At 38.6% G+C, this 14117-nt stretch overlaps 1 protein-coding gene across 6 annotated transcripts in view; it reads right to left on the reverse strand.

The window, feature by feature from the left end:
- The window catches only part of Akap13 (A kinase (PRKA) anchor protein 13), a 321318-nt gene that overhangs the window by 22512 nt on the left and 284689 nt on the right, over positions 1-14117 (reverse strand). For 4 of the 6 annotated variants that reach the window (XM_013512533.1, XM_005381591.1, XM_013512530.1 and 1 more), the window contains 6 exons: positions 10675-10742; positions 6894-6957; positions 3562-3697; positions 1982-2094; positions 1241-1393; positions 301-551 (listed from right to left, as the gene is read on the reverse strand). In XM_013512533.1, coding sequence (XP_013367987.1) covers positions 301-551; positions 1241-1393; positions 1982-2094; positions 3562-3697; positions 6894-6957; positions 10675-10742 — 785 coding nt within the window. The remainder of the gene's footprint in view (positions 1-300; positions 552-1240; positions 1394-1981; positions 2095-3561; positions 3698-6893; positions 6958-10674; positions 10743-14117) is intronic. The other 2 variants (XM_013512532.1, XM_013512531.1) reach the window with 2 other exon arrangements.

Genomic DNA, 14117 nt, shown 5'->3' on the forward strand with positions numbered 1-14117 from the left:
AAGGGAAAGATGAAGTTTCCCAACAAGTATTCTTTGATTCTTTGATTTCTTAAATTATATTGCCTCTGATGATGGTCTGGATTCCGAGGAAGAAAAACTCACTTTTATTACATATATACCATACGTTAGGTATGTTATATATACATGCCCTTTAACTTTCTAAAGCAGTATATTCTGTCCTCATTTTACAAAAAAGGAAAATTAAGTCAGAGAGGTGACATCACTTCCCCAAGTTTACACAAATGTGAACATGTGGCTCCCAAGCCCCAAAGCTTCACTCTGAGAAGACCCCTTCCTCACCTGATTTACAAGCACATCCCCTATCCTCTTGACAAGGAAGTTCTTTTCACTTTTATCCACTAGAGATTCCTTCTTCCGCTCCAAGATCCTCTGAAAGAATTGGCTATGAATACTGATCAGCTCATCCAAACAAGGGAATAGCTTTTCCACCATCTGCTGCTCAAAGAGGAGCTCGGTCATCATCCCCCGGCTGTAGACATCACTCATGATTTTGAGCGTGCGGATGTGATGAAACTCTGTCTGCATCAACTCTAAAAGGAGACAGAGATTGAGGGTCCTTCAAAGATCATTTATTTCAGTCATAAGGTGTGGAGCCCAACTTAAACTTTAAAACTGGGTCAGTGGATGATTTTCCCTAAGTAATCTCATCTTTTTCTCTATTTTTCACATAGCCTAACATTCTTTTCTGATGATAGCTATCCTGGATTCTGACAGTTTTAAATAATGATTTCCCAAAGGATCTTCATTAGATTCAACCTCTCTCATACTTGAATGCGTTCTTAGTTCCCATAACTGACTTGTGTTCCATCTACTTTCCACTATAGCTGAGGAACTACCCTGCACTTTCATTAAGAGATCTCATTCTAGGATGGCTGTACAACTAAGCACTCATGTATAAAGTCAAATGTTTAACAGAATAGGCAATAGGGGAAGAAAGGAGGATACAAACAAGGCCATATTTCTGAACCTCAAAGTTTTAAAGGAAAACCTTTAAAATACCACACACTGAAAAACTCATTTTTCGGGTTTTTTTTTTGTTTTGTTTTTCTTCTGGTACCAGGAATCGAACTCAGGACCTTGCGCTTGCCAGGCAGGCGCTTTGCCACTGAGCTAAATCCCCAGCCTCAAAACTCATTTTTCATAAGCCCAACAAATCACCCACTTAAAAATGCTTGATAATGCAAATCAAACACAAGCAGAGCAAAATAAAGAATCTCACCATAAATTACTTCTTGTTGTTTGACCACATCTTTCTTTTGCTGTTTCAGAAACTTGCTGTCCACTACCCGACTCCAGGACTCTGCTTCGAGCTGCTTGGAATCAATCTCAAAGTCTCCCATTAGCTGTCCTTCATTCATGTCTGTACCTACTCCTCAAAATATCAAAAAGGTCAATATGAGAACCTTGGCATTGTGACCTCTAAAAAGCTAGGCTAGACTTTTCTCAGGGTGATACATTAGACACAGATATTCTGTACTGATACACGGGACATTCATGGAGAGCATATCCTAGTACTAGAGAAGAATCAAGTCCTATTTGGGAGCGACAGACTCTGTATTCAAGACTGGGTAAAAATGACAAACACAACATGAATCAAATGTAATGAAGACATGATTCTTACTATCTAGAAAGGACCTGCTACATTACATGTTTATAGAGAACAGCCTTATAATTCTGCCAAGATAGCTAGAATGCAAATGTACAAAAGTCTAGGGGAAGAAAAAGCATTTATAGTGAAGAGCATGCCCAAATTAAAATCAATGCCATCTTTCAAAGGACAGCTCACAATTGGCTAAGTGTGAGTATCAATTCATTATAATGCATTTGAAGATTTAAAATTTAGAGTATCTTCAGAGTAAGGAAGAGGCAGACAGTATTACTCATTAACATTAGTATTCTACAACACAACCCAATCTCTATAGAGACATATGAAGCTGTATAGGCCAGAACTTCCTCTTACCCTCATCAGTAAGTGATTCTGTCGACTCGTTGACCTTGCTGATTTTATTTAGTGAGTCTGTTGAGTGAGACAGGAATTTCCAGGTGTTTGACATGTTCTCCTCACTGCCAACTCTGGGAACAAAAGTAAGTTTATACTGTTGTAAAACACACTCTGGTAAGCGTGTTTTTATTCTTAAATGAGTACCAGAAAAACCCTAAAATGCTGCAAGTGCTTCTATGACTGAAGACAAACTATTTGTTTTAGGTATACAGCTACGTGGAACCCTATTAAAAAAGTTTGCAAGCGCAAACCTGTTCAACTTTTTGAGCCTTTTTAAAAAGGTGGTAAGAAGCAAAGAGAATTTTACATAAAAAATTTTGGTTTATTACCTAAATATTACACTTTTGCCCTCCTACTCCCTAAATAACAACTGGCTGTGCACTTTTTATTTTATAATAAGCTGTATTCTCAGGACCCTCTTAATCCCAACACAATGCATGTTTGCTGTATGACACAAAATCATCATCTAAAACTTTGAGTTTTATTTAAGAATCAACTTCTCTTTTCTCTCTCTCTTTTTTTTTTTTTTTTTTTTTTTTTGGTCTTTTTGAGGCAGGGTTTCGCTAGGCACTTCAGATGGCCTTGAGCTCACTTTGTAGCCCAGGCTGGTCTCGAACTTGCAACAATCCTCCTGCCTCAGCTCCCAAGTGCTGGGATTACAGGCGTGCGCCACCACGCCCAGCATCGTTTTCAAAGGTACAATGCAAATAAACTTTGGTAATATTATAACTTTGAGAAGACGACATACTAAAAATACAAAACTATCTAAAACTATTTTTTTATGGAGGAAGCTTTGACCAACATGGAAGTTAGGAACTATAGCCTAAAGGAGATTTTATACCCTTCAATTCAAAATTTTCCTGGAAGGTTTTGAGTCCTGCATTTGACATGACTTACAGGGGACTGGATGGAGAGGGAGGCACCTCCCCAAGGCTGGTCAACAACATAATCGGCCCCAGGCTAACCACTTGACAGGCAATGCAGCCTGCAATGAACAGCCTGCAGCCACAGCAACTTTTGTAGGGGACTACAAAAGGAACCCAGTGAAGAGGAGTAGCAACAGTAGTAAGTGGCCCATAATTCACCTCTATGAAACTGACTTGAGATAAAAGGCAAGGCAGGAAAACAGATTTAAAAAGAAACAAGGCAACCAGGTTTGTAGGTACAACAGGAAAGTGTGATACCTGAAATGTAAACGTAGCTGCAAACAAAAATTCATTATTTTATCTTTTTTTCCTATTCTTTATTTTGAATGAAGTTATCTTTCTAGAACTCAGACTTTTCAAAAACAGGGCTGACCATGCACAAATGCCCAAACCAGGCTGATAATGGTGTTTAAAGGAGACAGCTATCATAAAATGCCAGTCCTAACAGTACATCTAATTCACAGTGCCCTTCTCCTGTCTCCAACACCCCCCTGTGCACCAGCCCATTATCTGAGGCACTTGTTTCTCAAAAGAAGCATCTTTTGTCAAACAATGTGATTATTATGCTCCTGTCACCCAGGTGTCAACTGTACTAGCTAAGCCTCCACTTACCCAGTGATGTTCTGTATGGAGACACTTTTGGAGAGACAGACACTCTGCTGGGGCCGTCTATTCGTGAACACTGGGGCGGCCATGGTTTCTTCAGCCAGGAGGACTGCAGATCGAGGGCGCTCCTTGGGCTGTGAGGCTATGAAAGCAGAGAGGACACTAAATGAGCACCATTTATTCATGCCCTCCTAGTACTGACGTATTTTACAAATGCCAAATAGAAGCAAAAATGGTGTAAAACAGATTTGTCTTTGGAGTGTAAGTTGGTACAAAAACTGTGGAGAACAGTTTGCAAGAAACTACTAAAATTGTAAATGCCTACATTCTGAGATCCATTATTCCAAAGAACATGTTTACTCTATGAGATACACTTGCATGTCTGGAAAGTTATTAAATGCCAACACCGTTGATAAAAGCAAAAGACCAGAAATGATATAAACGAGTATTAAGAGACTGGTTAGTAAGTTACAGTATAGCATACATTAGAATATGATGCAGCTTAGCAACACTGAGGACATACTTCATGTACTGACACCAAAATGTTTATTAAAGGGAGAAATAAAAACAGGGACATAACAAAGCACATAAGCCTATCTTTTTTGCTTAAAAAAAGGTAAAAATTAATGGTTCACATTAATATTTGCTTTAATATGGTAATTCTGAAAGATAAACTAAGTTTGTGTGTGGGATAAAAATTAGGTGAGGATAAAAAATTATGTTAAAGTACTGTCTATTCAAAAATGTAACCTAATAAAAAATAAGACCGAATAGATTTTAAGGATAAAAGGAATCTTACCGATAACTAAGACTAATGTTCTTTGAAACTCCATCATGAAATATCTGATGAGCTGATTAGGTATGAAATTCCCAGCCCTATTTTGTCCAGTGGGGTGGGACTTAGGAGTATACATATTTTACAACTCAAGTGATTCTTCTGATCATTAAGAGCACAGATTTGTGATCAATTTCTTTAATTTATAAAGAAAATGTAGTATTTCTTTAATGCCACAAAGCTATTTAGTTCTCACACTACATATTTCTCCTTAATATGACCAGAGAGAACCATGGAGCTCTAATTTGCTAAGGCAGTCACACTGGCACATGGGTAACAAGTCATTTTCCCTTGATAAATGAGCTCCATTATCTGCCTAGGCCAGGCATGTCGAGAGCTAAAGGCATAAGACTGGGAAGGTGGTTGTATATATTTCAGGATGCTTTTGGTTTAACAGGTATTCATATAATCATTCATTTCCCATTCAAATTCTATTACAGACAAAACAATAAAACACTGTACTTAAACGGGATATACTCTTAACACCTTGCTGTGGGGAATACACAGTTTGAGACACAGGCCCTGCCCCCACAGAGAACTAGAGCAACTGGTGGAAAAGAAAATATGCTTCAGTGTAAAGAGTCTGAAACATGCCTGAGAGTTTCAAAAGGGGTCAGGGAGCAAATACAGTATAATGGAGGAAGAAGCAGCAGCTCTTGAAGAATAATGGGGATGTGGACGGTCAGAAGAAAAAGAGGATGTTCTGAGAACTGTAATAAATGAAGGCAGAAAAAAATCATGTGAGGTATTGAAAAAGGGAAAAAAGAAGAGGAAGCAAAAGATGTATATAAAGGAGTCGAGAAAGGATGAGACTGTTATGCAGAGTCCTAAAAAGTTGTAAGGAACAAGTTATATCTACGAGGCAGCATAGGAGAATGAAAACAACAGCTTCTCCTTGTCTGAAATCAGTCCGATAGCTGGCCGGGTAAACTACTTAGTGCCTTTGAGCCTTATCACAGCTAACTGTAATGATGATGCAGCAAAATCTAACAGAGTGCCCACCACGGAGTACCTTATAATTTCATTTAAGACTGACTTCCACCCTATGGTACTATTATCACCTGTTTTTTACAGAGGAGGAAAATGAGGCAGAGATTTAGTAAAATTCAAGGTTACACAGTTAATCAGCAGTGGCACTGGAACTCAAGCATATATAACCTGAGTCTATAAATTACATTCTCAACCACTAACCTGCCTCAGTGAGATAAAATAAGAAAAAATATTTGTGTGGGTCAGAAGTAATACATATCAAGAACGCTGCACATAACAGGCACTTTTCAAAAAGTTATTTTATCTACTATGAATGAAAATAGCTTTCTGAAACAAGGGATGTCACAGGGAAAAGAGCTTTAGACTTGTAAAACGCATGTGGAATGGGCTGGATCACAGACAGAAGTGGGTGTCAATCTAGTAAAGTATCTCTTCTAGTCATCTACATGTGAAGATGAATAATAACCAAACAATATGTCTGAAGGGAATTTACATTATGTGGGAGTGCAGATTGACACAGCTATTCTGGAGCTGTCTGGAAGTACTTACAAAATTACAGCATAAAGCAGTGATTCTTAAACTTAAGAAGACATCAAGATGACCTAGAAAATCTATAAAACACAGATCACTGGGCTCCACCCCTAGAGTTTTAGGTAGGGTCTGGGTAAAGTCTAAGAATCTACATGTCTAATTGATCTTGGAATTATACTTTAAAAAACACTGCCTTGGGAAATTCTCTCATAGATTTGCAGAGAGACAATTAAGAAGATAAGCATTACTACATCATTTATGGTAAGAGTTGGGAGCAATTTAAACATCCTGTTTTGTGGGAAAGTGATGATTTAAAATGTGATATATATGCTTATGAAAGATGGCATGCAGCAGTCTGAAACAACAGCTTATAATAGTGACATACATAACTTCAAAATAATATTGAGTAAAAAATAAGAATATATAAAGATTAAGTGACATAATCCAGTTTAAATTCAGTGGAAAGAATGAAGAGAGACCCCACCCATATGCGTATGTCTAAAGGCAGGGTAGACAGGAAAAAAAAAAAAAAAAGTAGGGGATGAAAAGGGAAAAATATTAAGTAAAACCAAAGGAAAGCCTCCTAGATTGAAGAGAGCCTGATATGAATGCAGTGTGATTTACTCAATTTTATATAACACTTGTCCTCGGGGAGAGTTGGAGGAATATAACGTCACCATTTATAAACATATTTAAAAGCAAGATTTTATTTGATTCATACAACTGCGAGGTAACAGGCTACACAGGGAACCTGCTCACATACAGGGCTGTAGTGTGCCCTTGAAGCTAATGCACATGCTATTACAGAGGCCTTCAAAGACAGCTTGATGGTATAATGCGAAGCTACTGACCAACAAATCTTCAGGGCAAAACAACAGCTCCTTACCCAAAAGAGATGTTCAAATAGTGATGAGGGTTAAGAAATGAATACCGCACAACAGAGCCAGTCAAAACTGCATCCTGGGAGGTGGGCTGTACTTACGCTTGTTTCTCATGATGACAGGCAGTGATGACGTGTCCTGTGCCTGGAAGTTCCCTTTGGGCTGCTAGAGAAACAGAATAAATACATGAAGACGGTACTGACAACTCATCCTCTGCCATGTTTAGAACAGCCTAGAATAAAAAGAGAATGGTTCAGCCTGCTTTCTGGCTCTGTCCCTTGAAGTGGCCAGCGGCATCCTGTGGCCAAGTCACATGCACTTGCCCTCCTCTGGGGCTGCTGAGTGCTCACTCAACGCTGCAGGTATTGTTTCTCTTCCCAGGCCAACTTTTCTTCTCCTAGGCTTGGCAGTCTTCTACTTCCAGATGACTTAGGGACTACCTCCTTCATAAAGCCACCACTAGGTCTTCTACTTTCCTCACCCAGGGCAGTAACTGGGACTCCTAGAAACCCTGCACATTCCTGCACATAGCTTTCTTTATTACAGCAAGTGTGTATCCATCTCCTCACTGGACTGGTGGATCCTCACGAGGAGCATCAGAGACTTTCTCATTTCTGTTTCTCTAGTGACTAGCATTTATAAGATGTCAAAGTCTTTGGTAAAATACTCATTTTGGTTAACACTTTTGTCTGATATATATGAAAAATACTTCAAAAAAATTACGAGCCAGGTTTAGTGGCACATTTCTGTACGCTCAGCACTCTGGGGAGGCTGAGGGAGGAGTACTACAGGTTCAACACCAACCTGGGTAACTTAAGGAGACCCTGTCTCAAAAATAAAAAATTTAAAAAGGGCTCAGATTATAGCTCAGTGTAAAGACCCCGAGTTCAATCCCCAATGTCATTAAAAAAATAAGAAATTACAGACTGTAGCACTTTAATTGAACAAATCATCAGAGAAAACAGGCTGCTTCTAATTTAAAAAGAATTCCTCACTTATACACAGGCAATGTTATTATCTGTACCATCATTGTTCTATAGAACCCAGTATGTTCACAAGACCAATAAATTTTATCAGACATGACCTCAAGTACTCTAGATTAGGCAGGTAACAAATGACAGAGGTGGGGAAATATGAAACTTGTATATCCTTTTGTGTAGAAAGAGGCAGCAGTCTAATGGATTACTTTTTGACATCCATGCTTCCAATATGTACAGATGTATAAGCCTGACATCATGCTAAGTTCTCAAGAGTACTAATGCATCAAAGATGCCTGCTTCAGGCTGGCTAGTGAGTCTGGAGCTTATGTTCTAGTTAAGAGAAAGATGTATGGAGCTCCGGAGAGGTCTGCAGCAAGATTCCTGTTGCCTGTGCTGACGGTTGGGGCGAAGACACTAACTGGTTGTGGGGTCCCAATGCAATGGGAGGCTGGAGAGAAAAAGCTACAAAGAATGGCTTTCACCCCAGACGGCTCACTTGAGATGTTTGTAAGAACTGCCTCCTCAGTATTCTATAGCCATGATGAGGAGGAGGCCAAGGAGAGAAAACAAAGAGACCGAGAAAAAGCAGCTGCTTTTGCTGCAGCACTAAGAGAAACAGACCCCAAATCTGATTCCCAGGGCCCCAAGAAGAACTCGATGACTGCATTCATCTGCTACCACTGTTAAAAGCCAGGCCACCTCAAGAGGAACTGCCCTGGGAGGCCCCATGGGCCATGCCCTGGATGCAAAGGACACCACTGGAGATTGGTCTGCCCTCTGAAGCAGAGGCCCCAGAGCTCAGACCCATGCTACCAGTTAGTCCAACAGGAATGAGAGGGCCCGGGGAATACTCTGCCTTCTCCCTCTGGCCAGACTGTCATCTCCATGGAGGAGCCCTGGGTAATCATGACTATGGAGAAACAAGAAAACAGCCTGTTGCTAGACACAGGTGCAAGTCTCTCGATCCTTCTTTTCAATCCTGGCCTTCCTTCCAGCTGTTATACCTCAGTGACAGGAGTCACTGGTGAGGAGATAATATGCTATTTTTGACAACCCTTAGGCTATAACTACTTCTTAGATCCTTCTTCTGTATCTCTGTCTTCCTGAGAAACCACTTTGAAGATACCACCATGTATTACAGCAGCCACTGATATTTTCCTACTAATCTATCCATAACTCTGTAATGTTTGTATTATTCCTATCCTATTTTGCAAATGGATGCATGTTTATTGTTACATGTTTCCTACAACCACTGAGAAGAGTTAATGGTTATTCAATAGTTCACTCATGTATAGCTCTATCTATTTTCTTTAGAAGCCACTTTGAAGATATCAAAGTACAGTACAACTATTGATAATCTCCTACCTCTTTTGTCTGTAACTCACTATTATTTGTCTATTTGTTTTCCTGAGAAACTATCTTGTAGATAACAATATGTAAAACAATAACCATTGATAATTTCCTACCACTTTGTCTGTAATTTGGTAAGCCCCCCCATTATTATGTTATCCTTATTTTACTTTAAAATAAAAAAAAGAGAAAGATGTAGATAATAAAAAAATAAATTTAATAAAGGCAGATAATACAGACTCTAAAAAGGTGGTCAGTATTATAGAAAAAAGAGAAAGATCACAGGATCAGGAGAATTAGAAGTGCTGAGTGATAGGAAACACCAGCTGGACCAGGCTTACAGGGCCTTCCAACTTTCTAGGAGAAATTAGAAACCCAAATTGATATGAAATAGGAGTTTTAGATAAATACATTAACTCAAATTAAAAAAATCCTTCATGAGGCAAATAAAATATATGACTACAGGCTAAGTAAGTCTGGGTTACAGAAGTCTGCCTTCTTTATGCTAGTTCAGTGTTCCTCAAAGTAAGGTCCAAGGACTATCAGCATCCTCTAGGAACTTATCAAGATATATGCAAATTCCTGGGCCCCATTTCAGAATTTCCTTTTTGTACACCCTTGAGGTAATGCTGATACACACTCAAGATTGATGCCAGTGCACTAGATAGGTGTATCTGATCACAGATGACTCACACACATTGCGCATTTGTGAAGATGTAGCCGGAAAGTCTCTGACAGGAAATGGAAAGTCATTTCTGGTCGACAAAACACACAAGCACCTAAAAGGTATGTCCTCACGCCCGGTACTTCCCCCAGTGCAGGGAGCTGAACACAGGGCCTCGCCTGTGCTCGGCCAAGTGCTCTACCACTGAGCTACATCCACAGCTCCTTAACTCTTCTTTTAAGAGCCCCTGGAAAATCAGTGCACATTATTACATAGCATGCTCTGTGCAGGTACCACCATATAATCAACACTTTACATTACTGTACCATGGGATCACAGCTATCCGCATGTACTTATGAAAAAAAGTTGGACAGAGAGGATGAGTTAAACAGAGCAGCCCTCTGCCCATCAGTATATCACCAGCCCCTGATTTCTATCTGTTGCCCTCATGGTTCCAAATAAAGAAGCCAAGTGGGTGAGCAGCACAATAGTTTTGTAGACATGGTTTAAAAATCCCACTTAAATAGAAACACAGAAAAAGAATTAAGATGTATTATGTACATGTACCAACCCCTCACAATGACTGTAATCAAGTACTACAAATGTACTAACAAAAATAAATTTTAAAAAATACCAATACAAATATTAAAATCAGAAAAAAAAGTATATTTAACATGGAGAAACTCTGAAAGAATTTCTTTTCCAAAAGTCTCAAATTCCTGAGTGCATTAAAATTGAGAACTGATCATTTTAGAGAAAAATTATTGTGGTCTCATAGTTGGTACCAAATGAATAAATAAAAACCAAGAAACCTCAACTCTCAATTCCTAAGGATTTTGTTAGTTTAAATCCTCTTATTTCAACCTTGTTTAGCCACAAATGTTTTACCTTCATTTTGACCTTTGCACAGGAGGCCAGACTTTCTCTGCAGCTTTTGTGGACAAAAGCACTGCAATCTGAAAAGAAAGCAAAACCCAAGGTCACCACAAAGCAACAAACAGACCCTAGATTCCGACTTTTCGCCACTACTGCACTATAAGGTGCCTATGGGTTTCCAAGTGAAGTCACTTATATGGAAGAATGTCACAATAAACTGCAGATACACTGTGCTGTCCTCTTCTAGCAAGCAGGCATATGATACCACGTGGAACATAAACAAGAGCAGATATGATTTCTGATTAACAAAAAAGAGAACTCTGGAACCTCTCAGACAGGAATCCCAAGATGCTATCAAAAACTAAAAGTTTACATGTCTGCCATGAATATGTATGTCTAAGTCACAAGTAAATACATAAAGAAACCCCAACTAACAGGGAATTGTAATGTTTGCATTACTATATCTAAGTACAGGACATAGACATGAAAACATAGCTGCTTACCTTTCTTCTTGGGATATTAAACTACCCTGAGCTTGTCACAACCCTCCAGAGTTTTTTTTGGCTGGGTGGGTGGTGCCAGGAATTGAACTCAGGGCCTCATGTTTGCCAGGTAGGTGCTGTGCCACTGAGCTACATCCCCAGCCCAACCCTCTGAATTTAAGAGTCACACAAACAAAATGATCACAATTACCCCAAAGCACCCCTGGGACCTTAGACTTGAGAAGATGGGAGACTTCCTGAAAGGTAAACGGAGACCACAATTTGCCAACACAATTTTATCTCAAAATTTTTTTAACGTCTCAGCCCCTTGGGCTTCAAGGACCTTCTCCATACACTTCTGTTTCCTCATTTATGAAACAAGACAGACCACATTTCTTCCACTTTTAAGTACTGGTACGGATATGACAATGAAGACTCTCAGTATCTGCTAAAGGACTGAAAATTTGCTACATTTACTTTGGGTAGTAATTCAGCAACTTCTAATCAAGTTGAAAATGCACCCACTTGAGGAGTTAGCTCATCCTGACATAAAGCCTGGTGACACATGTACTGAAGTCACTGATGGTAGCACTGTTTATAACAGATACTGCACTTGATCTTAGGCATGAGGCCAAGAAGTGATTACTGTTTGTAACAGAGAGAATCTGAAAATTACCCAAACGACTGAGGAGTGGAACAGATTTGATTGTATTTATACAGTAGGATACTACAGAACAGTTAAAATTCAGTGACACAGACCTATGTGCTTCAATATGCTGATTCCCCAAAATACAATATTGGGAAAAATAAAGATTATGTAGTGAGATACACCCTATGGCACCTTTTATATAAACTTTTGTTTCTATGAGATGAAATTATAAACATTACATATACACTGAATTTGTGACAGTGCTTCTCTCTGGGGAAGAAAGTGGTTTGGGGCAAGGAAACATAGGGAAATTCAACTTTAACTGTAATGGCTTCTTCAAAAATAAAAAATAATCTGAAACATTATGACAAATGTTACTATTTCTTCATTTTGAGCAATGGGTACATAGGTGCCTGTTAGATTATCCATATATAATATTTTGTATTAACATTTTTCAAGATTAAAAACAAAAACAAACAGCAGTATATCAAACTATGATCCTCCAAATTTTCTTCAGCTGCCTTATAAACATTTCCTATCCTTTTTTTTTTTTAAAAAGTAACAGCACATTTGTGACAAAATGAAAACTATTTTCAGTTAGGTTTTATTATTATAAAAGTACATTTTTTTCTTTTGGTTTACTGAAAATCTATTTTTGACACCAAGTGCAACATCGGGGTGGGAGATCTGCTTGAGAACTTGTCAGTAATTTTGATCTTCCAAACACCAATGAGAACACTATGGACAGAACTTATTTTCAAACTACTATGTATCCTGCTCATCCTCTCCTCCTTTGTGGTAAGTTCCAACACCCTACCTAAGCAATAGCAATCTTTGAGAGAGAGAGAGCCACTATAACTTTTAAATAAACCAGCAGTTTTTGAGTTCTCAGGCCAGTGTTTGAGATTTAGAAAGCAATTCCGTTTGATGTAACATCAAATATGCTTCTAGTAGTTTTTCACATAAATCTGTTCTCATAGCAGGGCACGGTGGCACATGCCTGCAGTCTTAATACTCAGGAAGCTGAGGCAAGAGGGTTGCTGTGAGTTGAAGATCAGCCTGGGCTACCTAGTGAGACCCTCTCTCAAAAATAAACAGTTTTCAGTTTACTGAGACATGTCTCTAAATCTATAACCCAACAGAAACTTCAATTTCTCCCTATTATGGTCATAAATCTTACTGATTGATAGCTCATATGGATATTTGCTTAACATGCTGAAGTACCTACTTGAAAACCACTCAACTTGTTACCGAGTGGTCCCGGACTCAACCCACATGGATGATTTATAAATGTTTGGCCCTACTGACATCAGCCAAAGTCACTGGATTAAAACTGTATTCTGTGCTTTGGAAAATAGACAATTACCAAGAATACAAGAAGTAAAGACTAATATATTTTTAAACTCTGCCATAAACCATCGATACTGTTAAGAAGATCAAAGAAGATTATCTAGTCTTTTATTTATTTAAAGATTTCCTAAGAGCAATAAGCAATATGCTTTCATTTTTCAAAAATTCTTCAGAAATGTCTCAGCATAGTGGTTCATGGGAATAGAGCTGACCTCTAATTAGATTCTGCTGAATTAAAAGCAAGTCAGTCCAGCCTTCAACTTTTTTTTGCTAGAAGAAGGCATCAAACAACAGAAATGGAGCCTATGTGACTGGGAACTATCATTTATCTGTTGCTATTTAAAAAAAACCCTCTGCCACCAAGCGCCATAGATATTTGATAAACTGACATTTACTATGCATTCTTTTTCTTTCAGCAGAAACAAAACAAATTAGAAAAGACTAGCTTAAGAAAATCAGCTTGAGGAGAGTAGCTATGCCAGACTGAACTAACATGCCTGTCTAAGGGGAAAGTCACTTTTCATGAGCTGAGTTCTCTGAAGGAAGGGAGTCTTGATACTCTAGTCCACTGGTGAGAATAGCGAGAACATGCTGAATTTGATGCTCTGCTAGACCTGAGCACTACCTGGAAAAAAATGATCTGAACCTTCCTAAGGATACAAAGTGAGGAATTACCCTCAAGGACAGAAATACCTAACTTCCTCCTATCATTTCAACCCTAACCAAGAAAATGAAAACAAAACAAAAAACATTTAAATATGAGCAACTCAGAACTATATGCTCCAAAGTTCTTTCTTCAACTTCTTGTTTAACATCCTTACAGACTGTGAGAGACTGCCTGGTCTGCACTGCTAGTGCTTACATGCAAAAGGCATTTGAGATGTTCTTGGTAGCTGGTGTAATAACCACAATGCTGATGCACAAAAGAGGGAAGCCACAAAAAAAAAAAAAAAAAAAAAAAAAAAAAAAAAAAA

Source organism: Chinchilla lanigera, unplaced genomic scaffold, assembly GCF_000276665.1.
Source record: "Chinchilla lanigera isolate Chin_1 unplaced genomic scaffold, ChiLan1.0 scaffold00015, whole genome shotgun sequence".
NCBI lineage: Eukaryota > Metazoa > Chordata > Mammalia > Rodentia > Chinchillidae > Chinchilla > Chinchilla lanigera.